General features: G+C 42.5%; 1 protein-coding gene across 8 annotated transcripts in view; it reads right to left on the bottom strand.

The window, feature by feature from the left end:
* Positions 1–17200, bottom strand: part of TNIK (TRAF2 and NCK interacting kinase) — a 305446-nt gene that overhangs the window by 48668 nt on the left and 239578 nt on the right. For 5 of the 8 annotated variants that reach the window (XR_014168246.1, XM_081910720.1, XM_081910725.1 and 2 more), the window contains 3 exons: positions 10716–10826; positions 8142–8228; positions 5309–5512 (listed from right to left, as the gene is read on the bottom strand). Coding sequence is in view for 7 of the 8 variants with exons in the window: in XM_081910720.1 (XP_081766846.1) it covers positions 5309–5512; positions 8142–8228; positions 10716–10826 (402 nt within the window). In the remaining variant the exon portion in view is untranslated. The remainder of the gene's footprint in view (positions 1–5308; positions 5513–8141; positions 8229–10715; positions 10827–17200) is intronic. The other 3 variants (XM_081910721.1, XM_081910723.1, XM_081910724.1) reach the window with 3 other exon arrangements.

Below are 17200 nucleotides of genomic sequence, written 5' to 3'. Positions count from 1 at the left end.
TAAATGGACATACTGTCTGATCAGGCAACTTCTGGTATGCCTTATTTCTACTAGACTCATTTATGGCCTGGATACCTAAAAGAACTATAAAGTCCCAAATAGAAGCTATTTTCTATGTATTTCCAACAGCTAAATTCTGAGTGGCAAGGAAACAAGCCTATCAAGAACACGTTTCAGTCAATTAAACTGGCCTCCGTGTTTTTTGTCAGTATATGTATTAAAAATATTTTTAAAAAGAATCAGCTACAGATATTCAAAGGGAGGTGCTTTTTACTCTAACAAAATGCTTTTAATGCTTTTAATTGATTTACCTAACCCATTAATTGACTTGGCTTTGCAGCTGTCGGTTTTGCAAAATAATTTCAAAGACATGTGAGGCTCAGGGAGTCACCAGAAGCAAAGCAACACCCAGTTCCCTGGCTCGATACAATTTGCTTCCGCCATGGCACTAGCCCCTGAGCAAGCCCCAGCTTATAGAATGGCAAGAGCTTATTGGCAATGGCGAGAGAAATCACTCCCCGGCTCATTTTAGTGACGCTGCCTAGCATATCTCAAGTCCGGGGTGCTCGAAGCCAGAGATATGTAGTTATGAACATGCACACCCAGAGTCTGCTTCGCATGAGATACCCGAGAAGGAAGTTTGGAAGACCAACAGGAGGAATTAGAAAATGAAGCCAGAGGCATCTGCAAAGTGATGCCAGAAGAAGAATTACCCTGGCAAGATTTAGAAGACTGAATCAGATCCGAGTTGGAAGAAAATGAAAGGGAATTTAAAGATGCTGAGCGAGAGCTAGAAGACAAAGATGTCAAGTTGGGTACATTCAGATGAGCAGTTTGTGGACAAAGATCCAGAGCAAGAAGCTCTTCCATGCTTCGCCCTATTCTTTTCCTCTGCATCTGCACATGATGGACCCCAGTGGGATGCTGGCGATGTTCTAAGAGGCTCTCCAAAGATGCATGATGCTGCTGCTTCTCATCAGCTTGTATCTTCATCCTTCTCAAGAGGCATGCTGGACTAGAAGCACTCAGATCTAGGTTATCACGTGTTGCCGAGATATTGCATAATGACGGAACACTCCTCGAAGAGGTAATGACACTTGGATGTAGATGATAATGAAGCTGCTTCCTCTCCTTGTCCACATTGTGTTCTTGGAAATTCATTTTGATTTTATAGGGAGGCAGTGGTGGCTTACCTCCTTCTGGAAGGTGGGGAGAAGACACACACTTGACCTCCAATCTCATTTGCCTCTCAGGACTGCACCCATGAGACCGAGACCCTTTGGGGGATTTCATGCCATTTTCCCCCAACTGCTCATGAAAACCAAGACTGGTTTTGTGGTCTATAAAGATGGGTCTATTCTTTAGCTCTTCTTGTGGACTTGGCATGGAGATCTTAATAACAGGCACCCAGAGTGTTTGCTTAGCAGAATCCGGAAAGTCCTTTCTGTGAGGGTCTAATGCTCGTTGGTTTTGTCTACCACGAGGTTTAACAATATTTAAAAAGGGCTTAGAGTTGGATTGTGGAGCAACACCTTTGTCAGTAACATAAGTCACCAGTTGTTGGGGCACGAAACTGTGGTTCTGCTTAGCTGGAATAACTGGTGGGTTATTAAAAGCTCGCTGATGTACCTGGGAAAGCAGGATTACAGAAATCAAACTATTAAAACACATGTTTTTGGTTAATTGCACGAGTATATAATTATTGGCAAATGTCCTTCACCATGATTAGCTTCTAACAAAAGAAGTACCAGGGCTCCTGCCTGCTTGGAAAGTTCAGCTCCAATCCAGGGTTGCATGGAAGCTAGTTGCTCTAACTCACAGGTGAGAGAAGGTCACTCAGAACAGCATTCTTCAGCAAGGCTGATTTTGCAGAGAATGCATAATAACTACCTGAATGGAACACATCAAGGGGCCGTCTTGTTCAGCATCCCATTTCTAACAGTGGGCAGTCAAATGCTTTGGGGAACTTCCCAAGGAGAACATGAAGGCACCAGCCCTCTCCCACTTCCCCCCTCCACCTAGCGACCAGCATTCAGTGGGACCTTCACTTTGAACATGGAAGTACCATTTAGCTATTATGGACCTGTCTTCCATAAATTGCTCTAAACCCATTTTAAAAGCTAGCTATGCCAATGGTCATCACCACTGTCTCATGCAGCAGTGAACCTGCCAAGTTAGTTAAATATTTTCTTTTGTCTGCCCAATCAATTCCATTGCATGATGCTGAACTCCAGAGTTAAGAGAGAGTGAAAACAATCTCTCTATCCAATCCCTCTAAGCATTCATAATTGTATAAAGCTCCATCACACCCTGCTTAGTCACCTTTCCCCCCTAAACTAAGAAGCCCCCAAAGTAGCTAACATAGTGCCCTCTGGATTTTGTTGGACTCCAACTCTCATTAGCCCCAGGCAGCGAGGCCAGTAGCCAGGGATGCTAGAACATGTAATCCATGTTGGCTACTGCTGAGATATTCTCACCCCCCATAAGCAAATTGCTCCAACATTTCAGTCATTGTGGTTGCCCTTTTTATACCTTTTACAGTTATCTGTCTGACTATTGTCAGCTGCTATGAGGGCCATGTGGGTGCAAAAATGCTGCAAGCATTTCACAAGTAATTCCATTAAAAATCATTTAAATTCAACAGTATGCTCTGCTTCCTGCTCAGGATTTTCAGGAACCCTCCTCCTTCTCCTCCCTTCCTCTAGGTATGAAATTGACTAGTATAGAAGCTGTTGTCACTTTGTCCAGTCAATTTCAGTGCTCCTTGACTGACAGAGGAGAAAGAGAAACCCCCCCCCCATTAGAAATGACAAAAAAGGCATTTGGATTTTGACTCTCTTTCCCTCAACACTCCTCCATTACATCTGTGGGGCAATCAAAATACAGCTGCTAGATCGGGGCTACTTCCACGAGGAAGTTGCTCCCATTGCACACAAAACTATGCAATGTAGGTGTTTCCATCCGTGAACAAAGCTCCCCACTCCTAGTCCCATTTAGCACATTCCCACAGCCACAAGGGCAAGAAATCTGCTTTTCAGATAAGAAGAAATGAAAATGATAGTGGCGATTTTCAGGAATCTAAATTCTACATCATAAAACAGAATTGTGTATAGGACACTCCTGCAAATGGAGAGTCTGCAACAGACAAGAAGCTTTTGAAGTGATAGCAATTACCATTGCTCTAGTGATACCCGAAATCCCCTTTTGAATGGGCAATACCTTCTTTCAGGGCAATCGTGTTGTGTGGGGGATGCTAGTTTCTTATTCAGCAGCTGGCACAGTTACAGCAGAGATAAGAGCAGGCTGTTCCTGACCTTGACCCATCAGCAGGCATCATCAGTAATAAGCCACAAATACAAATTGGGGCCGGTGTTCAAAGCTTTGTCCTCTTTTTTCAAGTCGTTCCCCCCCCCCCCCTCCGCCTCTCGCCTTAGCAAGTTAACAAATAAGCAGCCGTCAAGACAAATTACATGCAACAGGGTCACAGGAGAAGATGAACCAGCTCGTGAAGCACAACGTGCGGAGAAAGACTTTCATACAGAACTGTGGCCAATCAGGCAATAAATAAAAATGGATGGAACCCATAGCATGATGAAAGAGCTGCTGATATGCTAGGCCAGAAGGCAGCTTCCTAACACGGTCTAGGCCGGTGGTTTTCAAACTGTGTTCTGGGGGATCCTGAGTTCTTCAACATGACGATCAGTAACAGAGAGCAGCTTCCTAGAAAGACTGATCGCCCGCCATGGACTTGAATTATCCAGCAACATCCTGCCACAAGGACACAGAGTGCGTTCAACAGCACCCTCTCTCTGTTCATGTCAGGCAGTGTTTGAGACCCATCAGACATGGACAATACCCTCACATGAACTGAGCATGCACCTTAGAACGAAACTAAGATTTCTGCGATGTGCTGAGGTTTTTGTGGCAGATGTGGAAATGTTGCTCAGAGCGTGAATATATGTGGAAAGGGCTCCCTAACGTACAAAGTTTGAAAGCCACTGATCTAGGTTCAGTTCCTGTGCGTTACAGCAGAAAACCGCCCAGTAAGTACCTTTTGGGGTTGGTCTCAAAACACAATACCTACAGTACAGTACTGATAGTCCAGAGTGACCACCTGTGGGGGATCAGCCAGGATGACACTGTGGGCACCTATAGACAATGGTGTTGGACAGGCAAATTGGATGCCCAGTACACACCCACCCACACCCACACCCACTTCTTTTTTCTCCCTCCTCCCCGCTCAAGGCGAAGATCCATTTTATTTTTCAATGCCATCTATAGATTATGTGAGGATTACCTGGGGAATCTTTGGAATGCTGTGGGTAGAAAATGGGAGCAACTGTGCACTATCAATGGTACTTAAAACAAAATGAGAGGCTGATGGCAAACTCATCCCGAATTAACTTCATCAGAGAACTGACGCTGGTCACCATTAATACCGAAGACAGGCCATAGATTGGCCAAAAGGACCCTCCAGACTACTTCCTCTGAGAAATGGATTTGCACAACGGTGGCATTCAGAGAGATGTTCATGAGGGTTGCTGCACAGTTGCGCAGTTTCGCTCCTCACACAATTCATTATAGCGCAAGCCTGAGGCCTCATTCACCTGACATGAGAATCTCAAATCCACTTTCTACCATAAGGTGATGTCAGTGAGTCTTCTGTGGACTCCATTCATGAACGCTAGACTTATGTACTAAAGCCCCTTCAAGCTGTATGTAACAAGGCTTTTATCTAAGCACTCTTGAGTAACAATAGCAAAGTAGAGGGGAGCATGGTGGAACCATTCCTCAGAACGGATTCCTAGCAAATCTCCACAACTAGGACTTTACTTCATGGTGAATATGCAACAGTCTAACGTAGGCATTAAAAGGGTTGCATTTTTAACAGTATTTATTATATAGTATTTCTGCTACAGCTATACCAAACATTGTGCAGTTTTAATTTTCAAGTAAAAACCAGCAATTTCAATAGGGCAAATATTTACTTGAAACAATAGTGAAAACAGTCTCCTTTCCTTTCTCCTCACTGCTGATACTTCTTGCTCCCTGGTTTAGTCATATGGATGAATCAGGGATCATGCCATCATATAACACCATGTGGCCAATCAGATTTGGGTCTGTGATGACACCAGAGGACAAATGAGTGCAATGCAGGTGAAGTAGCCGTTTAAAAGGGGTAAAGGGGTGGGGGTTTTTTGGCAGCACTGAAAATATTTGCAAAACACTGTAAATGTCTTTGGCTCTGCTGATTTTTTGCTTCCTAGCCCAGGGAAAGGTGCAAAACAGAAAACGTGGCCATTCCTACCTCCTTTGCCCATGCTGGCTTCTCACTGGCATTTAGCCCTTCCTTGTAATGGTAAAGCGGCTTCTTCTCTGCTGGTCTCTGGTCCTGCCTCTGCTGTTGCTGCTGCTGTTGTTGCAGCGAGACCAGGTAATCTCGCTCCTGTTGCAACTGCCGCTGTAGCCTCTCTGCCTGCCGCTGCTCCTCCAATTGCTTGCGCTTATATTCCTACCAAGACATGTAAGCCAAACAAATATTTAGAAGCAGCATGGCAGCTTGAAAGGTACACAGTCAGTATGGTGTTGAGGGAAACAACAAAAGGCAAACACAGATACATATCAAGTGGAAACTGAAGCCCAAATAGCAAGGATGTAGTAACCCTAAGAGACCAAATGGACCCTGGGTCTTGCAGATGTTGAAGCAGGTTTCTCTTTTTACTTTTTACTTGTGTTATTGTCTGGGTGGTGTCCATTGTAAAGCATATTGCTGATTAAAAAGGAATCGTTTCTATTCTATTCTATTCTATTCTATTCTATTCTATTCTTTGTGATCTTTACCCTGCCCCCAATGTATTGAACTACTTACTCATCACTACTTCTGAAGCTATGTGCTAAACATTTATGTGGCCTTGAGACAGCAGGAACTCTGGTCCACACCATCTCTTTTCAGGCTCCATCAAATGTGACAACTTTGGGGGAAGTGGGGTATACTCACAAAACCATCACATTTTGTTGGGAAATTGTGACAGTCTGAAACAAGTGTGGAAGCGGTTTAAGCTTGTAGTCTAAGCATGCCTCCTAAATCATGCATATTTGGTATCTGGATGGTACCACCGAGTTATCTAAAAATTAGCTTGAACGCACTGCATGCCCAGAGAAAAGTCTGGAAAACCCGTTGCTGAGGCAGCATATTTCTTTCTAAATAGTTTATTTTAAACTTGCTGCTTTGTTCAGTTAGTTGTCCAATTTGTAATTTTATAGCCTGGAAGTTCTGTCCCTCCTGTGGTTATGAAACTGATGGAGGGAAACATTATTTATGCAATGAAGGGTTTGCCTATGCCATTCTTTCCCAACCTATTGCCTTGCAGATGTTGAACTCAAACTCCCATCAGTCCCTGCTAAATGGCCTATGGTTTGAGATGATGGGAGCTGTGGAGCAACACATCTGGAGAGCTCTAGGTTGGGTAAGTCTAACATACTCTGTCCAGTCGTATAAATTAATGGATCTATTGGGAAGAGGGAAACAAGGCATGACCTCTCCAACAGCACTGATAAATATAATACTGTTTTTTAAAAAGATAAATGAAAAGAATAACAATTCACATCCAAAATAAAGACAAGATATAAATTTAGCTTAAGTGGCAGGGTGGGGAGAGTAAAGGGAAGAGTATATATGCAGGAAATTCAGCAAATAAACCATGTCAAAACTGTAAACAGCATGAAAAGGCAGTGCAAAAATGTTTCTGTCAGGAATGTAAAGCTAAGCAGCCTGCAACTGAAATATGCCGTCGAATCCTATAAAACCAAGAAGAGATTACAGGGAGCAAGTACGTTTCAGTTAGATTGTATTCCAGCACACAGTGCCAGTAGCTTTCAATTAATAGCTTTGCAATAAACCCAGCAGAGGCCTGTTGCTTCCATGAAAATGAAGGATGTTCTAGAAGCGAACTGAGCAGAGGAAAAGACGTGCACAGCAATGGCTGCTCCAGTTATTGGCAGAAAAGCAACAAAAACATTCAGAGCGTGGCAGTGCTTGCATTCAAGGAAGACACCATTGCAGCACACTATCCTTAGCACAGCAGAGAGTTGGACAATTCTCTTGCCAGGTGACGGGAGTGAACCTGGGTAAGAGTTGGCAAAATAATTCTTGAACGAGACTCTCCACACTCACATTGGCCTAGACTTTTAGGATTGCCACCTAAAATTGTTGTTGTTTTAATCAAGGACTACTTTGATTCTGAGCCTTTTGGTTTTGTAACTTCAAGCCTGGTCACTGGTAGTCCACCTGCCCTTCAATACTGCTCTCACAGGCTGTAACTCAGGGAGAAGACACATGCTTTCCTATGAACAAGGGTTTCCTAGAAGCAGTAGCAGGAATACTGCATTTCAGACTATACGTGCTTAATCCTCATTTCAGACTATATATGTTTAATCCTTAATCTGGCCAGCTCTAGATAGCAGGTGACTATTACTACAAAAAATTAAACAGTCCTGTATGTTAGTGCAAATACCAAGGAAAAAAATTCATTTCCCTCTGTGCTGTGGGTGTAATCAATCTAAATTAACTCCCCTAGAGATGCTAGTAGCTGCAGATCCTTGCCTGTTTATTTTCTCTTCTGTAACTACCAGCAGCCAGGAGTGGATTTGGATTGGGGCTGTGGCACGGGGAGGGGAAGGGGTTAACCTCTATCAGTGTCATGCCTCTGATCCAAATTGTGCCTGCCCTAGCAGCTGCTTTTAAGAAGAAGTAAAACACATCATGAAGCTCTGAAGTAACATCTAGTTAGGGCTTAGGATATTTAACTCTTTTTAACAATGTGCCCTGACTAGATAGGGCCAAATAAAATGGCTTCCTGGGCTAGAGCCAACCCTCGGACTACCAGCCGGCCATTCCATTACTGCATGCTCCCCCAAACATTTGAATGTGTTGGGAATTTAATAAGTATTACAAATGCCAATGCTTGAACAAATTAAGGTACTCAGATTTATAATGTATAGGAGAAAGGCAAATCTCCAAAAGAGATGGCAACCCTATAAGTCTGAAGGCCCAGTTACACATTTGGCTAATAACATGCAGTCTCATTATACACAGAAAGGGCTGGGCAAAGGATGCGACAGGGATCCTGACTCCCCATTACCAGAAGTAGAGCTTGCTCCTGCAGTAATTGCTGCTGCAGGATCTCTAACTGCCTCTGTTCTTCCTCTAACTGTCGCCTGATGTATTCCTGGGTGCGCAGCAGGGAGCAGAAAAAAAAGGAGAGAAAAAGAAAGAACCGTAATTTCAAAGAGAAAGAAGTGGCCACATGTTGAAATTTGAAGAAAGAACCGCAGAAACATTAAGGAGAGGAACCAAAGGGAATGCAGTGTTATTGTGAAGTAAAGCATTTGGACGAACACCATGCAACTTTGAAAAAACCGCTGCTGAGATACCACAAAGTAGATGGCATAGTAACATTCAGGGCTGCCTGTATGTTATGCATAAAATAAGGAAGGCAATTTCCGTGCCACAGTTACCCAAATTCTGTAAAAAGAGGTAGAGATAAATCATCTGATAAACTGAACAGAAATGCAACCACCACTGGTGAAGAGCTCTTTAAACAAATCTGATCAGATGTTGTTCAACTAATTTGAGAACAAGCATTCTACTCAGACTTGCTATTTTTTAAAAGCAGGAGTGGCACATGGACCACCAGCTGATGCTGAACTAAAAACCCCATCATCTCTGATCATTGGCCAGGCTGGCTGTGACTGATGGGCGTGCAGTTCAGCAACATCTGGAGGGTCACAGGCTAGCTGATTCGGCTACCTCCAAGCTTGATTCAAGTACCCAATTCCTGCACCAAGAAAAGCTGAAATATGTCTATAAAGGTGCAACTTTTCATTTTGTGTGGTTTATCTGGGTACTGCTCATCATCATGGCGTTGCGGGTAGGAAAATGATGGCTATAAGATTTTTCCTTAAAGAGTCCATACAGCCTCTGGTCTTGAAATTGTGTTTATCAGGCACTTCAACCCCGTCTTCATGCCAGATGGGCTGAAAACGTGCTTCTCTTTTTGAAAACGAAGTTGAAAGCTGAGATTTAATATAATCATCAGTTTCAATATTAATAAATTCCTTCTTTATTATCTGTATTTTGTTTACTTAATATGTTTAAATAAATAAATAAATAAATATTATTGTCCTCCAAAGAGCATAAGGTGTTCTACAACACACAGTAAAACAAATATAAACAAAATCTTAACATCATAAAATTCAAATCATCTTACATTAACTCATTCTAAACGTTGCAACTCACCCTAAATTCTGACATTGGCCAAAAAATGCACCTTGCCCATTTACTAATAGACTGTACTCACAGATCATGATAAACCATGGTTTATCTTGATGAGCATGAGCTGGCGCAATTCCTGGGCTGGCACACACCAGCAGCAGTTGGTGTGGTGGGCAAGAGCCATGGTGCTGCCCTCCCAATATCACCATCATGGCAGCTTGCCAGGGCAGCACTTGGACAGGATAGAGTAGCAGTGAGGTCAGAGCTGTGTGAATGCACTGATGGAGTCCATCTTTCACTGCCATCAGTACACCTGTACACTCCTAACTTTGCTACCACCCTGCCCAACACCAGTTGCAGGTAAGCTGCAGTGATGTCTGTATCAGGAAAGAGGTTCCACACCTGGCACACCCCCCACTATCTATCACGACCGCAAAGAGTTTGGCACCTTTTGCTTCCATTTTGGAGTAAACACAGCTTGCCATTTCATCCAAATTAACTGTGGTACATCTTAACTATGTTTTGTTTGAAACAAGCCAGCTGCAAACCATGGGTTGTGAAGGTGGCTCGTTTCAAACAAACCATAGTTAAGATTAACAAGTTTAGCTCAGGGTGTAACACTAAACAGTAGTTAATCAGACATGAAAGCAAAATCTGCTGTTCTCCTCTCTGTGGTTATGGTGGAAGAGGAGAGTGTGTGAGCCTGAGGCTCACAGCAGCACAATCCAGTAATGATAAACTGAAGAGTCCATTATAGATACCTGAGTCAATTCTAAACATATTCCCCACTGAAAGCTAGAAAGCATCCAGAGACAAATCACCAACTTTTTTTTTTTTTGCAGAGAGGAAGTGGTTGTGAGAAGAAGATATCCAGCCTTATTGCATTAGTTAGTGAGCTGGCGAGTCACATAATGGACAGGAATCAACACAGAACAAGTGACTGAGAGTTTGGCAGTGAAAGCAACAGAGCACACAAGTGTAATGAATGAAACACGGTTTCTTAAATTTCCAAGGGGGGAGTCACTAAGCCACTTTAATGCTTATTTTGAATCAGCGGTGACTCTGAAATGCCAGCTGGAAGTGAAAGTGAAGACGTTGGAAACAAATGTCTGAGCAAGCCATCACATGTACCGATCCCAGCAGACTGTGCAGCTGCTGGTAATGTTTTTTTTACAAAGCACCTGCAAGGGTTCACTCAGGTGAGATTGGCACTGGAGGTGAAGCACTCAAATGGCAAACCCATCATTTACGCCTTTATTTGAACCACATCAAAGAACAATATTAGAAGCATGTGCTCGATGACAACGCACATGCCAGGGAACTGCAAGTAACAGCAGCTTGATATTGGGCGAACGCACATGGACAAAACTGGGTTCCAACCTTGGAAATCAGCAGGTTCATCCATAAAAAGCAGATTCATCCTGGAGGAGATGCGGGTTACCTGTTCATGCTCGGCACGCCTCCTCTCCTCTTCTCGGCGCATTTGCTCCTCATAATGCCGTCGCTGCTCCCTCTCTTGCTGTTTCCTTAATTCCTTTTCCCTCCTTTGCTGCTGTAGAAATGTGGGAGAGGGGCGGAGGCAGGGGAGGAACAAAACAAAAAGAAAAAAGGAGGAAAAAAAGGGCAAAAGCTTAAGTTGTTTGCCAGTACAAATAGAAGATCTCAGGGGAACAAGCAGCACAACAGATCAAGATGTGGTCTCACAAGGTAATTTGGCCCATGGCTGTACAATGTCAGAGGCACCAACTTGCCACGATTTCCCCAGCAAACCCACCTATTCTGCCTAATGCGGTGAAAAGATACATCATGCCACCCTGTTGCAGAGAACAAGAGGGACTAAACCACACCAGCTGCTGAACAGATGTAAAGGTAATGAAACAGTCCTGTATGCCATTAAGCCTAGACACAGAGCAAATTCAGTAAGTGTGGAACAATTTGGGTGCAGGTGTCACCTCTGGGCCACCCACTGTCAGAAGACCCTTATGACACAACTTGGTTTTTAGTAATTATTATTATGTATTTATTTATACCCCACCTTTTCCCCCATATGGGACTCAAGGCAGGTTACAGATTTAAAACAAGAATGGTTAAAGAAACATGGAGGGAGAAAACCAGGAATTAAAAAGCAACTAAACATTAACAGCATTAAAACTACAGTCAAACCTTGGTTCCTGAACGGCTTAGTTGCCAAACAAATCGGCTCCCGAACACTGCAAACCTGGAAGTAAATGTTCCGGTTTCCAAACGTTTTTCGGAAGCTGAACGACCAACGCAGCTTCTGCTTGAGTGTAGGAAGCTCCTGCAGCCAATCAGAAGCCGTGCCTTGGTTTTCGAACGGTTTCAGGAATCGGACTCCCGAAACGGATTACGTCCGAGAACCACGGCACCACTGTATATGCATATATAACATCTGTTTCAAACATACAAGTTTGTTAAGTGTGACTGAAACAGATTTGCTCTGTGTTGGGTGTCACCCAGTACTACTTGGACCAAAGTTAACAATATCTTTGCTGAATTATACTGAAAGTCGTGTTTAATTCCACATCTTGTTTCCCAAACTGGCCAACGAGATGCTTTTTGGGAACTCACAGGCAGGACACAAAGGCAACCTCGCCTTTCCTGCTATGGCTCACCAGCATCCGGTATCTGAACCAGCATGCTGACTCTGAACCTGGAGATTCCATCACAGCTAATAGACATAGATAGATTTAAAATAGCATGAAAGGGTCATTAGAGCAAATATAACCCTGTTTTCTGTGGTTGTAAGTTTTTTTAATGGTTTTAAACTGCATTTTAAATTGTTGGACCCTGGGACCCATAGGTGGAGGGCATGTAAAAAATAAAATAAACAACAACAACACCCTCTGAAAATAATAATACTGTACACAGAACAAATAATCCAGTTTTTTGGTTTTTTAAAAATTTCTTTCATCATTTTTTCAATATAAACATCAACTGCAAAAGACACATACAACAAAAACCATAATAACAATAGTAACACAATTTGACAATTCAGATTTGAATACATTGATATACCTATGACTACACCTTTTTAAACAATATTTTCCCACCTCTCTCTCCTCCCCCTACTTCCCACCACTATCCGCCTTATCGCTTAAATATTCATTCCAGATTTCTTCATATTTATCCATTCTTATTTTGCGTCGACATGCAATTCGTTCATATGTAGCTAATGTGTCCATATTATCAATCCATGTGCTCAATGGAATCTTTTTGCGGCTCTTCCAACTCATCAAAACAAGTTCTTTGCTTCTAATATAGCATGGTACATCCAATTTTTTTGACCCCAAGAAATTTCCCACATTTCCGGAATATAATTTAGAATTAACTTCAGTTCCCCTAAATAACAATTTCTTTTTATTACTCTTGCTATAAATAGCAAGGAACATTTCTTGACCATTTCTACCGAATTCCAATGAGCATACATATACAGGTAAAACTATCCGACTTTGAGAAGACATTGGAAGGCAGCCCTGTTTAGGGAAGTTTTTAAGGACTGATGATGTTTTTATTATATTTTTAGATATGTTGTAACCCACCCAGAGTGGCTGGGGAAACCCAGCCAGATGGGCAGGGTATAAATAATAAAAATGTTGTTGTTGTTGTTAAATTAAAACAGGTCGCATAGCTCAGCTCTTTGAGGAAAAGTGACTGGGAATAGCACATCATTTTGCACCGTCACATGGCCTGAGAGACAGCTAATATATTGGAGTGATAAAAGGCTGAAGAATTGTGTTTACATCAAACACAGGGAATCAGGACTCGCTTGGTAGAGAGATGCCTGGGTTCAGCACAAAAGGAGACTTTTGCACAAGAAACTCATTGCAGCCAACTTCCACACTAGACATTTACTGCGGAACAACCATACTTGGACAACTCATTTTTTAGCAGGACATATGCATAACATTGGTAATTATTATTCTCCTAATGCGGATGGAGGGTCTAGGGCTACTGAATTCGTGACGGAAGAGGACAGGTTCAAACTAGGGAGTTCATGACCCCAGTCAAGCTTGCAAAAATTTATCATTTGCCCGATAATAAATGTTGGAGATGCAAAGAAAATGAAGGTACATTCTTTCACCTTTGGTGGACGTGCCCAAGGATTAAGGCTTTCTGGGTAATGATCTACAATGAAATGAAAAAGGCATTTAAATATACCTTCCTGAAGAAACCAGAGGCCTTTCTCCTGGGCATGGTCGGCCAATTGGTGCCAAAGAAGGATAGAACTTTCTTCATGTATGCAACAACAGCAGCAAGAATACTTATTGCAAAGTACTGGAAGACACAAGACCTACCCACTCTGGAAGAATGGCAGATGAAGGTGATGGACTATATGGGATTGGCAGAAATGACTGGCAGAATCCGAGACCAGGGAGAGGAGTCGGCGGAAGAAGATTGGAAGAAATTTAAAGACTATTTACAGAAATATTGTAAAATTAATGAATGTTAGAATGATGTTGGATAGAATTTAAGTGGTTTCCAGCTGTAATGCCTAAGAGAATATGAAAAAAAGGTTTAGAAATAGGTAAAAATTTAATGGTAAGGATTTGCTGAACTAACAATCTGAACTGGAATACAAAAAAGGGAGGTATGAGGAGGTCCGGGAAATAAGTTAAAGGAAAATAAGTAATGGAAATTCTGTGTGTTTTTAATTATTTTTATTTTTGTATTTTTCTTATTTTTTCTTTTTCATTGTATTATTATCGAAAATCTTAATAAATATTCTATAAAAAAACAAACTAGGGAGTTCAGTCTCTTAGCTATACCACGTCAGCTCTTTAAAGCTTTTTTTAAAGTAAGCCATACTAATTCCAATACCGAATTACATTGTTAAATGCATAGACGGCTGTATTCTAACATATGCATACGAGGGACCAAAGGCAGACATATGGTATCTCCAATTCCCCTTTCAGCACGAGGAAGGGGCACTGACGCCCAGCTGGGCAGAGCCAATTCCCCATGCAGCTGTCTGGATTGGGTCCCAAATATTTCCCCCGGGCAGCCAAATGGGCTGCACATAAAATGATCAGGAGTGGTGAAGATTTATAACAGGGGAGAGTGACCCACTTCTTACAGTGTTGCTACAATGCGATTTCAAGACCCTGCACAGAATTCGGAGCTTTCACCAAACCATGTTAATTTTCTCAGGGAAAGAAAAGGCTGCTGGTCCAGTCATTTGAAAGTCAAGCTGCTATTTTGTACGCTAGCAACCTCTTTGCGGGGAAATCAATACAGTCTCATAATTACATGCCACTTGGGTCCACGGTGCAAAGCATACTCAGTATTGATTGCAGCCACGGATGAGATGTGTCTACAATTGGGCCTGTGTGTCTTGAAAGAGAAATGAAGATGTGTAAAATCCTTCATTAGTATGGCATTAAGCAGTCTGGCAAACATCAGAAACACAGAGCTGGCTGGCTGGCTTTCACTGCATGCCATTTTAGCTAAAAATGTATTACGCCAACCATATTTTGATCGTGTTTTCACCGCTCCACTGTTGAGTATTTCACCGGTTTTCTATTGCGATGCTCACCCTTCACTTTGAAAAATTTACTGCCCTTCTAGCAAAATCTGCTTCTAGTGCAATGCCTGCACCTTTATTACATGGTTTTGCTGGGGTTCGAACAAAGCTACACTTCTGTTGTGAAGATAGCGCTGCAACATCCTGACCTTCAGTGTCAGGCACTTCATGAGCCCATAGTTCATGTTATTTTTTAAGAAAACTAAACGTTGCAAAGAGGAGCAAGCTATCTGTTCCATCCTTTCTTACTGTCCTGCTATTTCGTTAACCTTTCAGTTTATTGATTTACTATTTGCTCAGCAGCTATATACTTCATCCACTGTGCAAAGCCAGGCTCTTGCCTTATATTTTGAGTGCTGAAGTTTAAACAAGGTTACCCCAGTTCGATCTATGAAGGAAGAGCATTTTAAGGGAATTACCCCACTGAAATAATTTCTCATCCTGCAGAAAAGCCCTAAAATGTAGGGCATCTCTTTGCAGGGACAGTGCCCAGGAGAACCTCAATTCTTGCCCAGACTCTGCCCACACTATCCTGATTAAAAGCAAGCGAAACTGGTAAGAATAGCAAGAAGCCCATCTAGTCCAGTGTCCTGGTCTCACAGTGGGACAGCCAGATGCTTATGAGAAGCCAACAAGCAGTAGCATGAGTGCAACAGCATTCTAGCCTCCTACAATCTCCATGCTGCCTCAGACAATGGAGGTAGAACTGGAAGAGTGCCAGACTTCCACAACACTGTGGTACAGGTATCTCAGCTAGGTAGTATTCACAATCTCTGCTCATTCTCATTTAGCTCTTTGCCACCGCCTAATAGGCTATAGTTCAGTGGCAGAGCACAAGGTTTATGAACAGAAGGTCTCAAGTCCTGGCATTCCCAGTTAAAAAGGGTCTGGTAGCAGATGATCTTAGAGACCCAGGGAAGAAGAAGAAGAAGAAGAAGAAGAAGAAGAAGAAGAAGAAGAAGAAGAAGAAGAAGAAGAAGAAGAAGAGTAGTTTGGATTTGATATCCCGCCTTTCACTCCCCTTAAGGAATCTCAAAGCGGCTAACATTCTCCTTTCCCTTCCTCCCCCACAACAAACACTCTGTGAGGTGAGTAGGGCTGAGAGACTTCAAAGAAGTGTGACTGTCCCAAGGTCACCCAGCAGCTGCATGTGGAGGAGCGGAGACGCGAACCCGGTTCCCCAGATTACGAGACTACCGCTCCTAACCACTACACCACACTGAGTAGGGAACTTCTGGCTACAATTACAGGGACAAGGTGGGGTGGGGAAGGTGGGTCTCTGGAGAGCTGCTGCCAGTCAGAACAGGCAATTCTGGGCTACACAGACAAATAATCTGACCTGGCCTTTCTATCTTTGGGCCCTGCTTACCTTTTGTGCAGTTTACCTAATAATGATGAGAAAGAGAAAAGAAGCTGCAGGAGTATTTAGGTACATATCCCTAGAGATCAAATGTTGTTCTGACTCTGAAGGGAGCCATATTGCAAAAGTGTTCAATTTTATTATTATTATTATTATTATTATTATTATTATTATTATTATTATTATTCTTCACATGAACCAAAACAATTATACCCCATGTGCAATTAATCTAGACTTGTCATTTTATCTGCATATATATATATATATATATAACTTTCAATCCCACCATCACCACAGCCTCTGTATAAACAAGCTATGTTTTGCAGACACTATGACACACTGTCCACCAGACGGCAGTAGTTGTGGAAACACAGAAGCAAAGACACAGATGCCAGGGCTTTACAGGGCTATCTCTGCCAATGAGTCTCTGGGATCATCCACACTTGCGTTTGTCCAGCGATTTCTAGGCATGGGTCTGAGAGGTTTTTCTTTTGTCCTGCTGCTTTCGCTGGGGAAACCTGTGGTTTACTGCTGAATCAGAACAAATGTCCATCTGGTTTTCTGGTTATTAATGGTGCAAGTGCAGAGGGTAGTCAACTATTAAGGTGTGTGCTATTAAATGAGAATTGCTCATCTTTTTGCTCATCTTTTATTATGTTTTTAGATATGCTGTAAGCCACCTAGATTGGCTGGGGAAGCCCAGCCAGATGGGCAGGATATGAATAAAATTTTCTTCTTCTTCTTCTTCTTCTTCTTCTTCTTCTTCTTCTTCTTCTTCTTCTTCTTCTTCTTCTTCTTCTTCTTCTTCTTCTTGAATTGCAGTATTTCCCCGCTTTCGTTCTGCCTGTCCTCTTTCTGCATTGCTACCTTCAACCCTCTATTGTAATTGCTGCTGCTCTTAATTACTTGCAAAGGGAAATTTCTTCTGGATGCAACACTTCCTTATCGGTAACAATTCCACTGTCACATTGACAACGGTTGTATCCCCCTTCCCTAACTAAACACAATGCTGACACCTCAAGAA

This window comes from Podarcis melisellensis (genome assembly GCF_964234715.1).
Source record: "Podarcis melisellensis genome assembly, chromosome: 5".
In the NCBI taxonomy this organism is placed as follows: Eukaryota; Metazoa; Chordata; class Lepidosauria; order Squamata; family Lacertidae; genus Podarcis; species Podarcis melisellensis.
Note: the sequence above shows the minus strand (reverse complement) of the source record. Positions and strands in the feature narration are given on the sequence as shown.